Source organism: Dromaius novaehollandiae, chromosome 1 (genome assembly GCF_036370855.1).
Source record: "Dromaius novaehollandiae isolate bDroNov1 chromosome 1, bDroNov1.hap1, whole genome shotgun sequence".
NCBI classification, from domain to species: domain Eukaryota; kingdom Metazoa; phylum Chordata; class Aves; order Casuariiformes; family Dromaiidae; genus Dromaius; species Dromaius novaehollandiae.
The window spans coordinates 66,964,843-66,983,557 of NC_088098.1; the positions used below are offsets into that span (position 1 = coordinate 66,964,843).

Sequence of the window (18,715 nt, forward strand, 5' to 3'; positions counted from 1 at the left end):
ACAAAAGAAAAGTCTATGTGGGATAACCAGTGAAGGGATTCAATAAGTAAGCTGACATCATCAAAACACACAGGAAACATATTTTAAATATTAAATGCCTAAGTCAACTCTCAATTGTTAAGGATAACAGGAGCTGAGACAAACCAAAGACATGAGTAATAAAATGTTTATAAATGAGGCTGTAAGAGTATGTGCAAGACATTTACCTTGAAAACTTATAAACAAATTTCTGCAATGAAAGAAATAGTTTGAAACTGGAGCTAGCAGAGTGGGAAATAGGTTGAATGACTTGAGCTATACATCTGCCCATCTGTCTCACTGCAGCCAGCCAAGCTGGGAAAAAGCAAAGCCAAGATAACCAGAGCTTCATCTCTGCCCCTCCTGAGAGCTGTGTGAATGGAGCCCCAGAATCTGGTCATCTAACATGTAATAGCAGTTCTGACTAGCATCGGCTCCAGGGAGTTGTTACTCAGAGCAAATAACGGTGCATCAAGCCCCTTATGTTTCTTTTGTTTCTGACATGACACACAATCCCTAAAAGAATCTTTGCTCTTATGAAACATGCACAGCTCCCACAGAAGAACAACCCCTTGGTCTTTTAATTGAGACACAGGGAGAGAAATGTCTTTAACTTCTCAAATTACTGAGTCGGTCTTCCTCCCTCCCCAACTTCCTTGCTTCCTGCTTCTGCTAGAGATTACTGTAGCGGGAAAGAAGTCAAACAGCACATTTACTGCAGATAATTACTTCCTGGATGGTATCATTTTTCTTTTGGATATGCTGCCTGACAGTTAAAATCTCAAAGAAGAAAAAAAAAGAAAAAAAAAAAAGATCTGAGATGTATTTAATTAAATCTCTCTTAAAAAAATTCTGTCTTACCAGGGCAAATTCCTTTTTATCATTTTTTGTGTATGTAGAATCAATTAGTTATCACAGTTGTAACTTCTTCTGCCCTTTGAGAAGTTTTGTTTGAATTATAATCATTATTCTATCTACAGTCTTGGTCTTTCTCCCCAGATCCTCATTCTGAGCTGTTTTGGCAAAAGCATGCTGTAATTTTGTGGAATAACTAACATAAAAAGACTTGAAATGGAACAAAACAAAAAAACACTATGTAAGATATATGTATCAAATGTTCTTAATGATTTTTTTCAAAACATAAGTTTTAATAAAGTAGTATGTGAATTTTTCAGCTTTAAGTAAAATATTTGAGTTGTCTTAACAGATATTAATGACCTGTTAGTTTCAATGAGTTAGCTTAGTTCTGCAGTAAGTATGAATTAGCTCCCAGTATTAAAGTCATACAGGCCAGATTTTTAGGTCTGTGAAGATACAGCTCTGTGCCTGTGAGATTTCCAAAAGCAAAAATTTATCTCCTTCTCTGGGTCTGTAAAAACTTTAAAAATCTCATGCAAAGCGCTTTTCACTTAGTACAATAAACTCTGCCTAGACATGAGGCTAAACCAGATATAACGTGAGGGTTAGCCATAGCAAGGGAAGGCACATTTCCAAGAGTACATGTCAAGATCACAGTTTCCCTGGAGTGAAACAAGGAAGAATGATCTTCCTGTTATGGTCCCAGGAGAAACAGAGTGGATTCATATTCGACATTGCCTTCCTTGTTTTCATATCTACGTTATTAAAATGAAGTAAAAAATAATACTTTCTACATGTAGGAGGTGTTGAGGGTAAAAGGGTGATAAAAAAACATGGAGCCCTTGGTAAGGAGCAACATAATAAAGTCTTGCACCAATTCAATTCATTTGAGGGGGAAAGGATTAGATTTACCTGCTATCTTAACAAACTAATTGCACAAACAAATCCAGAAATCCTCAGGCATCATGAGCCCAGCCCTCCCTCACTTCACCTGACTGCTTATACTTGGGTTGAACAAAGCCTGGCTGATTTAGGAGCTCCTTTCCAGACTTCGTACAAGCAGTAGAGAACTTGGCCTATCATAAATATATTGGTTCTCTACCTTTTGTCAGTGATTATGAACAGAGAAAAAAATGGGTCATTAGAGTAACAGAAGAATAAAATGTTGGGTGAACTGTATTAACAGTCTGATATCAAAATAGTTCCATTTATCCATATAAGTTTTTCAATAAGAGAAGCTGAAAATGCACCTTTTCCCTCCCATACCTTCCTATGGCCAAAGGGGTTTCCATAAAAAAGACAACAAGGTAGTTCAGCTTCTGTCTCTGCCAATGCACAGTCTCCCCTGGCTACTCCTCTTAGATGAACAGGTCATCTTTTCAGGAAGCCTGACGGAGACTGGAGCCTTTCAGCCAAGGACCTGTGTTAACTACAGGTCATATGTAAAAGGTAATATAGACAACCCTTAACTAGTTTTTTGGGGGTTGGGGTTTTTTTTAATAACTTTTCATAAAAGTTCAAATCTGGATTTGGGTGAAAATTGTAAAAAAGTTAGCTTTGTTTCCTTCTGTGCAATCCTTACACCTACAGTTAGCTAACTCTGCTGTAGCAGCTGATGGTGAGAATTGTATGCATTTGATTTGAGGCTACATTCATGCCAGATTGGATAACCTTTCTCCTGACCTGCAGCTGAATGATAGCTACTGGCTTTTCTAGGACAGGTTACCCTGTAAGGCATGGTCTTTACTTTCCAGTTTCACTCTTAGCACGCATAGATTCAGGCTGCTTTTTGCTGGCAGAGACGTGTTTTCTGTTACTTGGAGTTATTTATAATGTGATTGTAGCAGGAGATTTCAACAAAGAAAGGGGCCTCATTGTTCTAGGAAGAATACATATCTTTTAAGTATTATTTAATTTTATATGGAAGAAGGAGTTGCTCTGTTAGCACTTAAAACTTACAGGCAACACAGTGCCTCAGCTGAATGGGCTCCAGTGCACTCCCTGCGTCAGGCTCAGCACTGAGCCTGGTTTTATTTCTCAGAATGGTGAAAGGAAAAAGTGGTTTGATTATTAAGTGAAAGAGAAGAATGACCCAGAATCTTATTTTAGATCTCAAAATCTCTTCCTGCACAAACTTATTGTCAGGTTGGGGAACAAGCAATGGGCAAAGAGTTTGGGCCAATAGTACCCTGTATCTCATAGGAGTGCAAAGAGGCCAACTGTGTTGAAAATTATGAGGACCTCCCATGTGTCAGTATGAGGGACAGAGACCTCATCTTAGAGAATGAAATTATGTTGTTTGTTCCTAAAGATCATTCTGAACTGCAAAGCTGTCCAAGGCTATAAAGCTGTAGCTGTTTCTCTCTCTCTCTCTTTGTTTTTTTTTTTTTTTTTTTTTTTTTTTTGCTTTTGTGTGCCTAGGCAAGAATGGGTGCGGAGTGATTTTTGATTTCACACTTGTGAATTGCTCTGTGTTTCAGGAGCACATGTCAGTTGTGTTTCACAGCGGGAGCCCTAATCATGACTGACTCCTTGTCAGTGCTGTGCACTTTCAAATCTATTCTAGGTTAGTCGAAAAAGTCACACATTATGACAGTAGGAAGCACTCAGAAAGAAGCCTGTCTTTATGACAGAGGTGAAGAAGAATTGCACCAAGGCTGTGTGTATTGAGAGAATAATAGACCACACAAATCTGTATTCATCTGCACATGTTACTTTGTACATAATGGGACTTTCATCTGGCCCAAGGAATATAGGGCAAATCATTTCACAAGGATGATATGTCCTTGTACTGTTTCACCAGTGAATTTAATACAAATAGGTCTTCCACTAACATCAGTCATACATGTCTTTTTTCTCCCCTTTTTCGTAGAGACAAACAGGAAGAACTATCCAACATCTCTCCAGCCTCTATTTTTGCTGTGGCCAATAATAAGACATTCCTGCTCTTCAAGAGTGTTTGGGTCTAGCCTTTCCTATTTATGCAGACTTTCTGCACTTGTGTGTACCTTTATAAGGATATTGAACAATGTTTTTCTCTTGCTGTCGTGTCTGTATGCAAAGTGTGAGAACTGAATCAAGAGCTTACAGGATTACCAAGAGGAGAAAGAATAACTTCAAACAGATATTTTATTCATACACATGTGAATAGTTAAGGCAGCTATGAGTGTGCACTCTCTCACACACATACTGGATGTATTTGCAACTGCAGGAAAAACAGAGCACAGGCAATTCAGTTACCATAGATTAATAAATTGTTGCGTATCAGCTGAGCTATAGTATCTGGTTGTGTTTATGGTCCGAACTTTGGGGGTAACTTAAGCCAGCCAGTTTTACCTGGTATTTGAAATAAACTAAGACCATACACCCAGTCTGTTATTGCTGATGATTCATTAAAATATGGAGAAGCTGCTGCTTGCAAATGACTTTATAGGTTGTGAGATGGAGGGAATTCAGGGTACTGTTGGGGTTATGAGCTTCTCTTCTGAAGTCGGAGGGTCTGACGGAAAACACAACAAGACTACTGAGCCATAAGTTTCTTCTGTGTGGTCTCAGCACTCTTGGTATAACTTCGGAAATCATCCCAAGAACATGCCTGGTGCTGCAATGCTTAATATAACCTATTGTCATTAAGCCAGTAAAAATCACCTTCTCCGTTCTCTGCTACTTGAAATTTCTACAGGGTAACAGCAGACAGCTTGGCCAGAAGCCTACTTCTGTCCCTTGACTATCCTGGCACCTAAGTTAGGCTGCTAACTGTGAGGATAAACCTGAGCTGAGGGACAAGAAACAAAAACGTAGTCTGATGTTAAAAGTAAACATTTGATTGCTGCACAGGCATAGTGGAGCAGAAGTGGGGGAAAAAATTAGAGAAAGATTTCAGTGAGGATCTGGTGGGAAAAAAGTCAAGAATGTATTTAAAATTTTTAAAAGCCATTAAATAAATAAGAGAAACCATTCATTTGGCTTGATTACCAAACAGCTCCCATTGCCACTGGGACCGAGCACTGCCAGCATCTTTCTGATGGGTAGGGTATGTATGTACATGTACACAGAGGACCATGCATTGCAAGTGGAGAGGCCTAAAGGTGCACATTTACGTATTTTTCCAAAAATATCTTGGTGCCTAAGTCTGAATTTTTAAAAGATCTTGTAGGTACTTATCTGCATCAGAAGGCACCTAGATACCTTTAAAAAGCTGATATTAGTGACTTTTCATGGCCACATATGTGGAAGAACAAGAGCCTGAATTTTGGTATTCTGAAGCACAGGCAGGTGTGCTCACAGAAGGGTCATGAAAAACATCCTGGTTCAAAGGAGGAGTCGGGAGGAGCTGAGGTAATATATTTATGGCTTTAATTTTGAGTCCAGAAATTGATAAGAGAGATCTGCATATTTGCATTATGGTTATTGAGAAATGACCATACTGGGATGGACAAATGGCAGCCAGCTAACGAGACTAATACTTTTTTTCGCCTGGATTCGTGTAATACAAAATGACCAGTGATTATGTATAGAAGCGCCACCTGCTGTGAATTAAGGAAATGTCAGAAAATTCCATGTTATCATCTCCATCCATACCTTTTACTGTAGATGGGTAAATGTCACACAAATACCACAAAAAATATAAGAAGCAAAAAGCAACACAGAACAACACATGGTGAACTGACATCCAGTAGATAACTAGGAAAGAAAATAATTGTCACTTTTAAATTATGCTTATTTTTGTATGTTACTATAATATTTTATATTGTATTGTCCAGGAATCTGAAAGCTTTTTACATTGTCAATGAGTTAATGCCTGTGAAATAAAGATCAGTAGGTATTTACTGTGAGGAACTGCTGGGAAAGGTTATGTGACTCATTTAAGGTCATACTGTTTGTAAAATCATCCTAGTCAGAAGACACATATATAAATAAGTATATAAATATTTTTATATATAAATACAAAGCATTAGCATCCTGAGTTAAAATCAGCCAGCATTTTTTAAAAATTATATATTTTGTTTTATAATGCATTCTACTTTAGTGAACAGACTTCCCACTGAACATTTCCACATGCCCTTTCTCAGTTGCCTTTCATCTCTCATTGTATTAAGCCTTATCTTGCCTGGCTAGCCATTGTCATGTCAGGAGAAAAGCTCAGTCAGTATTACAAGAGGAATATATAAAAGAAAGGAAATGACCAAAGTTTAATTCTCCAAATTCCACATTCAAAGGATTTGTATCTGCCAAACTATGTAGAAATTAATCCATATGGTCTCCACACTGTTACTGCATAGCTACCTCAGCCTAAGATATCACACCAGTGAATATATTATAAATGTTTGCCTGCATCCCTGTTGGTCACTGGATAACTTCCAAGTGTAAAAAACATCTGACAATAACAAGGAATAATAATTTGCATGAGGAGAATACAGAACCTGCAGAATAGGGCTCTCGGCATCACTAATGAGCCAGTTCTTATATTACCTGGTGGATGACTTTTTAGCAGCCTCACTTCATAAAAGACAAAACAAAATTAGAAGACAGTTTCAGGGGTTTATCACTCTTTGACAACTCGGGAAGAGAGACCTTGATCCTCTGATTGATTCTGGCACATGGGGCCCACCTATGTCACATAGGTGAAGGATTTATGAACATGCCTGTATCTTTTGCTGAATACAAACTTCTGTACTCACCAAGTTATATGCCTTGCTCCATCAGGGCCATCTTGTCTTTTTGTACTTTTGCAAAAGAAAACAGCTAAACAAAATTAAAACCTTTTAACATCAATTGGGACACAAAAGATTAACAGCCATGATACATAAAAATGGCAATGCGAATCTAAATTGCAGCTGCAATTACACCATACACAGGATGCATCTGGTCTCATCTGGTTTTTGATATCGAAAAGGAAGGTTTGCAGATAGAGAAAAGCATCTGCAGAAGGCAGTTTGTTTAATCTTAAGTGGATGAATCAGTTTCTAGAGATCCATCTCTCCCTACTGAGGGAGCCTAGAGCACTAGATTAAACTGGCTGCCCAATTTTTAGATTGATAAAATTGAGCCAGATGAATCCTACAACAAGTACAGAAGTCTCAGCATAAAAGTTTTGACCAACATATTATTAAGGTCTCCTCATTTTGAAGATAACAGGAAACTCAGTGCTTGAATTGTACAGGTAGGTGTGTGGAATATTTAAACAAGTTCTTGTGATAGCATATAACTGGATCTCAATGAAAGATAAAATTGGCAGTTGTATATTACAAGTAGAAGAAATGATTATATTCCTGCTCTAGTACACGACTGCAGACTTTTTCTTTGCAAGTTGAAACCCTTTACCTCAATCGTGTTTGCTATTAACTTGTTAGCAAAGGACACTGTAGCAGAATTAAATCTTCCCTGAAAGCTTTTTGATGCTCAGTAACCTGCACTGTCACCTCTCTGATAGGTAACACCGGTCATTCTCCCTCATGGTCCCTTCCTCTGGGTAGGTGGAACAGCACATGCTGCATCAGAGATGGCTCTACCTGGCAGCCTCCAGTGCAGCTGGGAGTCTGTACTCTGTGGCCACAGCTGTTTGGATTAGCCCCTCAGTCGCTGCCTTCAAGTCAGCCTGTGGCAGCTGTGCTAAATCCTTGATGCACTAAGGCCAAATAAACCCTGTTGGAGTTATTCCTGTAGGGGAAGGTAGTATGTGTTTATGCAGCATGAGCAGGTTTGGTGTTTTCCTGGCTACCAAGCAGCATGCTATCAGTGGTGGTGGGATGCAGAGCTCTTCAGTGGGTAAGGATTTATCAAATGAGTATGAATGGCCAAGCTGAGCCTAAAGCCACACTAGAAATGAATTTAAAATCAGAGTGTAACAGCAACTGAAATGTGCTGTGTGGATTTGCAATTGACCGTGTGTGGTACAGAGAATTTTAGAGCTCATGTCTTGTTAGTAATCAGGGAAATGGCACTGGGCGCTTGCCTCGCTTTGAGCACAGGTTGGGGAAAAGCAAAAAAAATCTGCACAGCAAATGCTTCAGTGAAAAAGACAATATTTAACCACAGGAACTATGTATAAAAAACATGAAAAATCTCAGCAGGTGCTCTCAGGTCAGCTCTTGCCAATTTAGTGAACATATGAGTACAATAGTGCAATCAAAGGCCAGACTATCAGGTTCCACTCGCATTTGAAAAGAAAATAGACCTATGTTTGCACCTGAGTAAGCTGTCTTTCAAGGGAGGGAGCTCACACCACAGTTATGGCTGTGGTGTAAGTATTAGAGTGCAAAATAGGAAGAAAAGTGATCTGGGTGTAGGTTTTTCTTCCTGACTATGCCATTGCTTTTGTGATCTTTGAAGACACTATCTTGATGGGTTTTTAGATGAGGACAAAATCTACACCATATCTGCTTCAGAATTCCTTGTGTCCCTTCTGATGACATAGGAAAAAGATGAGCACATGCTTCCCACTGCGAATGAGGAAGAGTGGAGTCCAGCTGCACAAGTGCACCTGGGTAATTGACATTGCTTAATGTATTTAACCTAAACCAGGAGCTGTTGTTCCCAGCCTATATGGCAGCGTAAACAGTTTTATAGATATTTAATTTCATCATGCTGTATCATTGCTATATAAGGTTAGTAAGAGCCTGCAGTGTCAGTGAAGTTAGCTGTCATACAGTGGAATAAAGTGCAATGCCAGAAGAATTGATTTGAAACAGAAAATGCTTTTTTTTTCTATAAATGCCTCCTTATTTCAAATTTCCAAACCTCTCTGGAAGTCTCAGAACATATTTGAAAAGATGAAGTTTAAAAAATTTTTTAAGAGCAGCTTAGTTCCTAATTCCCATTAAAATCACTTGATGTTAAGGAGTTAGGCTCTCAGAGTAGCCTGTGAGGAGCCTACCTATAAGTTTAATCATCTGAATCCAGTCTTTTATTATAGATTAACACAGGGTGGGGGTGAGCAGGAAGTCTTGTTCTTTTCCACTATTTCCCACTGAGTTGCTTTGTGATTTCAAATGAATTAGATAACCACTTTGATCTCCAGTTTTCCAGGAAAAAGAAGGTTATAACTTCCTCCCAGCTGTGCTCTTTGTAGGTATTGCAAATAACAAAGCATTGCATTCTGCTTCTACGTAGTAGTTCACTACTGCACACACAAAGGATATATATATATATGTGTGTGCCCAATCAGTTCAAAATGAAAACATTTTATTTTTATAGTATCCGTAAGAGTGCACTTGCTCTCTGCCCCTCCCTCATGTTCTCTGCCAGGGCATAAGATAAAGTGCAGCTGGCATCAGTTGATGGAGCGCTTCATGGTTGGAGTTTTCTCATGGTGCAACATCAGTCTTCAAATTCTGTTGAACATCAGGAATTTTGTGTGTGACTTTCTAATCTCATGTTTCAACATCAGTAGCTGCTCCAAAGCTTATGTTTCAGACTGTGGTTGTTTGAATGGATGAATCCACTGTTTTGGGAACTGAAGGACTGAACAGCAGAGAGTAATTTGTCCTTCATCATCTAAAAATCACCTCTCCTCTAATATTGCTCTTCATCTCCTGTAGGGCACTTTGAAATGTAAGACACCCTGGAAAGACCATTTGATGACATGGAAAGAAAGATTTCTTTCCAGTAATGTAATCAAAATCCACATATAAATTCATTTCTCACTCACTCTGTCTTCTCCTTCAGCATTTTCCCAAGGTGACCTGTTCCTTGAATTTTGTGACTGAGAGGGAACTGAAGTAGTTGGATATGTGTTGGCCTATAAATGTGAAGGGGCTTCATCTGAAATGATAGGGAATGTGTACATCCTTAGGGTAATGTATATGTGGATCATGCCTCTCAATGAACTCCAGTTCCTAGAAACTGGAGAGATTACTTCTCTCTTTTCCTCTCCCCATTGAGGTGTCTACTCCTTCTTTTCAGAACTTAACAGAAAAGCCACCTAACGTAACTTCTTCATCTTCCATCTGGCCTAAGCACAACTCTCATCGCTTTAAGTTTCTGCAAGTGGAAATTTGCTTTAACTGATTCCCCAAAAGACTTAGGAAAAAATGTTGACTGGAGAACTGCACGACAGAGGTCAATTGGACAGAGTCAAGGGAATTGATGAGGCATTATGTTTCCTCTGCCTTTTCTTATTTTCTGTTATTCATATCCAGGCTCAAGAGAGAAGAGGCATTTTAATTAAAGCACGTGGTTCATCTGGCATGTGTATATGTTTGGATCTGTTCACAAGGAATGGCTAAACTTTAATTGCAGAGGCTCCATAAAATGTCTGAATGGATGTATGAGTATGTTAGTGGTTGGGGAAGGGGACCAAATTAACTTTTTCTTTTAGGATAATTGCCCTTTTTGACAAAATTTTAGCTCTAGAGAAAAGCTAAAAGTCTAAAATAGAGAGAGACCAAACTATTATATGTGCCTGAATGTGAATTCCTGTCAATTTTCAGGTCTATATGTGTAGTCAGGATCTAGACTAAGGAGAGATGCCATCTATGAAGTTCTAACCTAGTTTTAAGCTTTGTCAACATCAGGGATCCCTGGATCACTAGGGTTAAGTTTTGCCCTCTCCAGTTTGCAGTAGAAAGATGGGATAGAAATAAATATTTACCCACAACTTATTTAATATTTGATATTTTTATGACGTTTTAGCCTTAATGAATGCAAACATTTCTTTTTCATATACCTAGCATTTTGGCATTTAGTTAATGCTGTAGCAATAGCAGTCAATAGTGTTAGGAAAGATTTCCTTACAGTGGTTCTAAAGTAGATGATTAACTTTAGAACGGTAGCAGAACAGGATGGACTGTTTATATTTTAAAGAAAATTGACATTTGCTTTAAAAAAGCCCTCATATTCTACATTGGTGTAGACAGAAAGGAAAAGCATGTTTTTCCTTTAAAGCTGTCTCCTAGAACAAAGAAATGTTGAAGCTCATTTATAAAATATGACTAGCAGATTGTTATTACTGGCTTTTTAAGGCTAAGGATAGAAGCAGTGCTGAGGACACTATTCATAGAGCAGAATGCCAGAAATGCTTTGTTAGCCTGAATCAGACATCATAAATTATTGAGAACTGCTGCTTTTGCTGTCTTTTCATTCCTTAAAATATTCTTTTTTGCATGAAAAATCTTGAAGATAAGGGTTTCTATTTTTCCCATGGAGCATTTAGTCTAAAGACTGTGCATTAAGGGGAGTTCTCTGCAGCCTGTGGAGAACGGTAGATAAGAACAAAAGCCCCAGGGTTAAATTGCCTCATTTTTACTAACTGTTATCTTACCGTTTCCATTAACATTCTTGAAGACCATTTCAGATAATCTTTTTCCTCTTACATTTGACACTCCTTGAATCTGTGTCTGCCCCGGAATTCACTGGACTTTGTGAAAAACTTAGCATTCTTCCCCAAATTCTGTAAGGGTAATTCTTCCTTTTTCTTTAAAACTATAGCATCTAGTAATGACAGCTGACAATTCCAAAGAAGCCTCAGTGTGGTGTAATTTCCACGTTTCCTGTTTGTGCCCAGAGAGGATCTTTCCCAGGTCGTGGCTGGGGGAACTGCTTGTATCTTTGTGTGAATCCGTGCTGATTTCAGTCATATGCAACATTCTTATTGAGAGCCTTTGAAACAAGAATAAGGAGACTGGATGTGGAGCATAGACAGCATAAGGTTTGATGTCACAAAATTTTGCAGAAAATACAATTTTTTTCCTGCTTTACCCTGTGAAGAACATAGACAGGGAGATGTGAAAATGAAAAAGGAATGGTATTAGGCTGAGCCAGTTAGATGGTACAGTTAGACAGTACCATGATGACAGAAGTGAGGTGGGAACCTGAAAAGTCATCCGAAGTAAAGATAGTCATCTGAAAAGTCATCTGAAGTATTATTTCCTACTTCAAATTACAAGTAAATTGTTTGAAACCGGAGCCTGTTCTGGGTGACAACTCCACATTGCAGCAGAAGAGAGTTTCAGGGAGCCCTCTTTTTTTCTAGCCATAAAAGATCAGAACATGGCTGGGATCATCTCAGACTGGGGGATTCTCTAGCCTGCAGAGAAAGAAAATCAAATTTTACCAAATAGAGTACATGACTAGGTCAATTTATAAACAGATCAGATTTTAGCTTTTGACTTTCTCTTGGTTCCCTTCCCAGTAACTGCAATGAAACAGTAACTTGTGTTAGTGCATAGTGGAAGTATTGGATATAAAAGACTTCAATTTCTCAATAAAATGAATATTTACCAATTCTATTGTAATTGCTGTTCAGTATCATTTGTCATCATCACAGGGAAATGACATTTATGCGACATACATTAGGAAGCTGCTGCAGAAATAATATAAGGTGACTTTTACACGTTTTGCAACACTATTTATTTTATGAAATTTCTTATGTGCTGTCTGAGGAGGTACCCCTGAAAGACTATAGCAGAGGACAGAAATCCTGAAATCTAATTCCAGTCCTACCCTTGTTATGAGGGTAGGACTTAGATGACTGAAGAAATTTTACCGAGCTAGGAGCACAGACCCTTTGGCTGTTCATTGCACTTTCAAAAATAATTCAGATCTGAGATGAATCCACAGGCAGCTCTGTCTGAAAAGGTCATCTTGGCTCTCAGTCTCATTTAAGTACCTAAAATTAGGTAAGATGAATCTAGGCTAGAGTGAGTCATCATGTGACTTGGAAGAAAATTTTGGCCATTGGGACAAAATATATCTGGATATAGTAAAGTCACAAAAATAGTCAGTAATTTAGTCAGCAGGTCTCGATATAGTGCGAGTGTTATCTTGTAATACTTGCATTGATATTATTTTTGACGAGCATAATACAGGGGATGATCTTAATGGTACCTTTGGCCTAAGAAGTTGATGCTCGTAGCTTCAAAATTGACCAGTGAGTTGGGATTTCAGATGCCCGCTTTGGAAACTCTGTGATACTTGGGCACAACACTATGTGAGCGGACAGAAGTTAGATTTGTTCAGAGCCTTAGTTCCACTTGTCTGGCAGAAGGTAACGTATTGCCGTTACCAGTACCTGAAGTCCAGTTTTTCAGAGCTGATGAGCATCCACTGCTCCTCCTGAAGCCAGTAGAACATCTAGCTACTTGCACTTTTGATAATCAGGTCAAGGCCCGATTTGTTTCAGAGTGAACTATTCAAAAACTAAAGTACAGAAAATTAGTAGCTGTTTTGAAACTGGTCTCTTCCTTAGGTGTAAAACCCATACTGTTGCAAGGAAACAAACTGAGCATATAGACTTCTAAAAAAGAGAACTCTGAGCTCTGCATTTCTTTCCTATGACTCTTTGAATATTGTTTTTTTGACATCACATATTTTCTTGCCTCCCCCTCCTTTTTATTTTAATTGGGACCTCGTTATTGGCTGGAAATTCCACTGGCATGACTCATCCCTGCACTGAAAATGACTGAACAGGCATCACATTGTGGGATTTACTCCCCCTGCTTTTTTCCTAAGTGCTTTAGTGTGGCACGAGCTTGTAATAATAAACTAGGAAGGAAGTTGGAGCCAATCATTTGGTTCTGAATGCACAGACCCTGCCAAATTTCCCCACAGGCATGAAACAGCCGCTCAAGCTGTGACACCAGCAAATTAAATCCTGGAGGTAGCTGACCAGAAGTAATGAAATGTGTATTTACCATACTGATGTTGTCTGTCCTAAGACACACTGGCTTTACAAAGTTAAGTGGGGCATATTTGTCACTCCCAGTGATGCTTAGAAAAAATACTGGGTTTGTCCTAGCCTTCTTCCCAAAATCTCAAGCCCAGTGCTGGCTGGGAAGCCTCACCTCATATAACGTGAAAAAGAGGATGCGTGGAATGGTCTGTTCTCTTAAAACACCACCAAAGTGAAATGCATATCCGCAAGGGAGATAAATGATCTAGTCCTGACATGTTGATTGTCAAGCCTTTTATTCATCCCTTTTCTGTCATTTCATTTTACAAACCAAACCTTTGTGCTAAAATGGAAAGATAGAAATTATTTCAAGAGACAACAGGTGCCTCACAAAACCCATGTGTCCTATGCATGCAGCAGCTTAAAAGCTGAGGCATACAGGTGTGTGGGAGAGGACTATGTAATCATATCATAATAGATATCATTCAAAGGAGATGTGCATTATGCATGTGGGTGCAGGTGTGGGATGGATGAGCCACACAACTAATAATGAGATGCCACTCAAGAAATGCATGTGCATCCTGCATGCAGTGGTTTAAAAGCATCTGGGCACTGGCACATGGAGGAGGGAGGCTATCATTTTACAGTGCCCGCATATTTAGGTGATAACTTAGAAAGAGTTGTTTTCCCCCATCAGGTCTCATCCTAGGTAACAACAGCAGATGTATGTGAGGTTTCTATGTGTTTAGCTAGTACCAGCATATTATGCTAATTGAGAACTATTGCAGCAGATTAGCAGATCATCTGCTGACTAGTACTTACTATGAACTTCAGAAAACATTGGGGGGGGGGGGAGAAGTAAAAGTATACAGTCTTTGGTGTGCTGAATACAATACCCATGGAAGAATCAAAGAATAAAATCACACTCTATATGAGCAGTCTGAAAGCACCTAATTATATCCTAGGAATGTCTGTAACTCCCCAATTATATGCTTAATTTCCAGCTGTACTTGATTAACATCACAAATGATTTATAATACCACCAAACACACAGAACTTGCTTTGAACTGTTTGTTGGCACGTATAAATTTGTTGGGCTCTTTTGTGTGTTTCTTCATAGCAAGGTAGGCAAATTGGATTAGTATCACACAGTTCAGCAGCAGAGCTGAGAGAAGGCTAGAATAGTTTTAGAGATAACATAGTAAACTTTGTTCTAGTGAAGCATTTAAATGCAAGTCTGTGGAAGGTCAAAACCCACTGATGTCTGTTGGATTGCACATCTACTTCAAAGATACTATGTTGTAATAACCTTGCTCAGTCAGGGCTGTCTTTCCTTGCTTGGTCTTGGAAGAAAACCTTGCTTTCTGTGACAGGGTAGCACATGTGCCTCTGAAAGCAAGTCTGTGGATGCACCCTCTCCCCTGCCTCCCCCTGACAAGAGAGCTGAAGTAGGAATTGTTCCAAATTTCGTTAGTGAGAGGAGAATGGGGAGGAAGAAGGATAACAGGACTCCATTTGTTTGAGCAGCTCTAAATGTAATACTCTGTTAAAGGTTTAAATCTTTTGGCCTGTCATACTGTATGGATCCAAATGCTGCATCAGGATTTAAGGCAAAATACAAACACTTGAAATGTGGTATTTTGGTCTACTCAAAGGGTAAGCATGTTGAATTCACTTGGTATTAAGGTAAACACATGTAAGCTTTTGCAGAACTGTGCTCTTATATTGTAAACCTTTTTGTGCAATTGCTGTGCCATCTGTGAAACATTACCAAAACCTTCACAATAAAATATTCATTCATTGATAACTTTGGCTTGTATCATTTTAGCAACTCTAAGTCATTTTTTTAGAGACTAATCAAAGTGTACCTCAAATCAACAACTGAGGCTGAATTCCCTCTATTTTTAATCTCAGGTTTGAAGTATTTAGATTCAGGAGTGCTTCTTGGGCTGGACTTAATGTGTATTAGCTACTTTGTTCTCATGTTGAGTCAGAACAGTGGTTTTGCTTTGGTCCCTTCTTCTCAAGTCTACTATTTCAGTATCTCTGGTGGTAGACATCACTGCATCAATTAAACCTAGAGAATATTTTCAAACTTTTACTAATATGAGTAATTCCTGAAGTGGGTTGTAGGGCTAAATATTAGGTGTCCAGAGTGGACAGTCCAGCAGTCTTGCCTTATGGTGTCACTTATGAATTCTGTACTCTGCGTAATCTAGCCAGCTCTTGATGTTTTATCATAAAATGTTTACATGTTTTTTCCATAGTCTCAGTTTCTGGAGTCATTTCATTTTAAGGTAATTTCAGGTTTCATTAAATAACAAAATCAGTCTCTGATTCTAATGACAGCTGTGGAAATTTAGAGAATATGATCCTACGTACACTGTGAAATCTCAAAGCCCAATAATAAAGGTGTGAACATAGGTAAAGGCAAACAACTGTTGTTTAAAATCTCACAATTTTAAACCTGACTTTTTTTTTGAATGCCAGCAGTGGGCAATAATGTATGTGTGAATTCCAAATAGGGAACCCTGCTTCTGGAGCATTATTTTGCATTGTTTTTATGGTAGAATTGCCGCTAGACAAAGCTGCAGGAAGACAGGAGGTAGCCAAGCTGCTAGAATTAATCTCTGAAGGAAGTGTCCAGCTCTTTGGTATGGGAACAACTTGACTGGATGAATATACTGCAAACTATCCATGGATGTACACCCTGCCCTCCAATAGGGCTCTCAGCCTGTGAAGTATGAAGGAGGAAGAGGGTACTGTGGGGCTGGGAATAGAAAATATCATATATCATGGTTTTCCCTGGGGGTAAAAAAAATTCTAAGCATCAGTGTGGCCTCATAAGCAGAAAAGGCAATGGTAGATGTAAGCCTGAACTTTTCCTTCTCATTAATTACCATGAATCTGTTTTGAAATTCCTGTAGAGAACAAGTGCTTCTTGCTGACAGCTGGTTTGCAATTAATAAAAAGGAAAGTGTTTTCAGCTGGCAATGACTTATCATGCTCATGATATATGAAAACAAGATTAAATTGCTTCATTTTCTCTCTACTACTAATAAAAGAAATATTGAAAATGAAACGATGTAGCTTAGGAAATGTAAAGTGTCAGCCAAAGCCATGGACACAGTGCCTAATCCTGAGAGCTGCTGATCGCCATCACCTGACGCTTGTTGGAACAGGCATATTTGGAAATGCTTAGTCAGTGCCAAAAAGTATTCTTCAGCTCCAGCCTCTTAGAATGTATTGGGTTCAGGAATATATGATCCTGTGTCTGCAAGGCAGAAGAGTCTTGATTTAATTAGCTTTCTTTTATTGTATTTAATGGCTTACTATTTTACTTTGGGGTTTTATTGGAAATCCTCTTGCCACTGATACTTTTTTTTCACCTCGTTCTTTTGCTCTTCTCCACCCCTCATCAGGAAACCATGGTGGAGGCTTCATTCCTTGGTTTATAAAAGATGGTGTGGCCAGAGCATCAAAAAGCACATAGTAGGAACGAGGCCGAAGGAATGGCCTAATAGTCAGATGCCCATGGACTTTACCTGACCGTGAATTTTATTGTAATGAAATTGCTAGGATTTGATGTTAGCTTCCTTGTGGAATATGAAATATAACTTTATCACAAAGATAACAGGAGCATCCTATGAGTATCAAAGGAAATGGGCAAAAAGTAAATAATGGATTTTACTTCAGTAAAATCTTTTTATTCTTGCTTTGTAGAATGCAGAACCTTTCCAAGTTACTGTCCGAGAAGACAATTGTATCATTGTCTCCCTGGAAGCATCTGATGTGGTGAGCTCATCCTCTGTATATGTTGTGAAGATAGCTGGAGAATCCAAGAACTACTTTTTCCAGTTCGAAGAATTCAATAGCACTTTACCTGCCCCTGTGGTTTTTAATGCCAAATACCATGGCCTATATTACATAGTAACTCTGTTGGTAGTGAACTCAAATATGGTTTCCAAGTCAGCAAGATCAATCACTGTGTTAACCAGTAAGTAACACCTTATTCTTTTTGTCTTCTGTTTCCTCTCTTTGTGTGTGGAATTATTTTTTTCAGAAGTTCTCCTTGTGGAGAAGTGTTTTGTTTGTTTGTTTGTTTGTTTTTTAATAGGTCCTCCTTGTGTGTAGGTTGGATTCCTGTGTGAGAACAGTAGGGAAGATGTTCTGAGAAGGCTTATGAGTGGAAATTTGCAAGATCTGGGCAAGAGGAACGAGGCAACTCTAGGTTTCCTTTGGGTGACTCTTCCTAAATGCAACCTGGAGAGGTTTATTGCACTGGAATAGGAGGGATGGATGAACCTCTTCTCCAGATGTTCATCCTTAACGCTGTGAATCAGAGGTTCCCAAAATCTAGTAATAGGCTCAAAAAGTATTGGTTGACATTTCAGTGTAAGCAGTCTTGTTACATGTTGAGGTACATTCTGGTTTAGATGTCATGACAATGTACTTTGTTTGCTAATATGTTGAAGTAATATGGAAAGCAGACAGTAGTCACCAAGACCATGTGTTTCTGGCAGTACAGCTGAAGATTTTCGCGATGGAGTAGTCTGTCTCTTACTACCTCCAGGTGCTTTGATCCTGTGGGAGAGGTGTGATTTCGCTTACTCTGTCATCATGCAAAACACCACAGATTCCTGTTGGATTTCTAGCTCTGCTGTCATTCCAGCACTGCTTACGCATGCCAAACTGAAAACAGTTTGTAGAGGATAAAATGATTTCTTCATCTGAAGGACAGATTCAAAAGAAACAAGACAAACACAAAATAATTCAAGAGGGGTAAAATCAATTCCCAGATCTTGTTCTGTTATAAACCTGGGCTTAATCTATTTCACAATCGAGTTTCTGTGGTGAATCATTACCATATACACACATGCACACCATTTTTCAACAGGAGGTTGATTAATAACTCCTTTAACCAAATGTAAAGGTCCTGGAGGGAACTTTTTGGTGATGAGTATATTTTTTGGTCAAATGGCACTTTGAAATCTATGGACAGTTGTATTTGGCTTGCAGATAAGAAATGGCTATGACTTTGTGTACTTACATTATTCTATGAACAAATACCATCCACTGTAATAAAAGTCTTAAAGAATATTATTTTTGGTACCGAGTGAAGTGCTTGCAACTTAGGAGATACCAGATTTTTGCACCATCCATGCAATCTTAATCTTCCCTTGTGTGTTCAGGCTGTGCACCAACAAGGGCAACCAAGATGAGTCCCAG

The 18,715-nt window shown here is 38.8% G+C and overlaps 1 protein-coding gene across 7 annotated transcripts in view; it reads left to right on the forward strand.

Moving 5' to 3' along the window:
- Positions 1-18,715, forward strand: part of PTPRO (protein tyrosine phosphatase receptor type O) — a 159,071-nt gene that overhangs the window by 75,402 nt on the left and 64,954 nt on the right. For all 7 annotated transcript variants that reach the window (XM_064515535.1, XM_064515534.1, XM_026116951.2 and 4 more), the window contains exon 2: positions 17,210-17,483. In XM_064515535.1, coding sequence (XP_064371605.1) covers positions 17,210-17,483 — 274 coding nt within the window. The remainder of the gene's footprint in view (positions 1-17,209; positions 17,484-18,715) is intronic.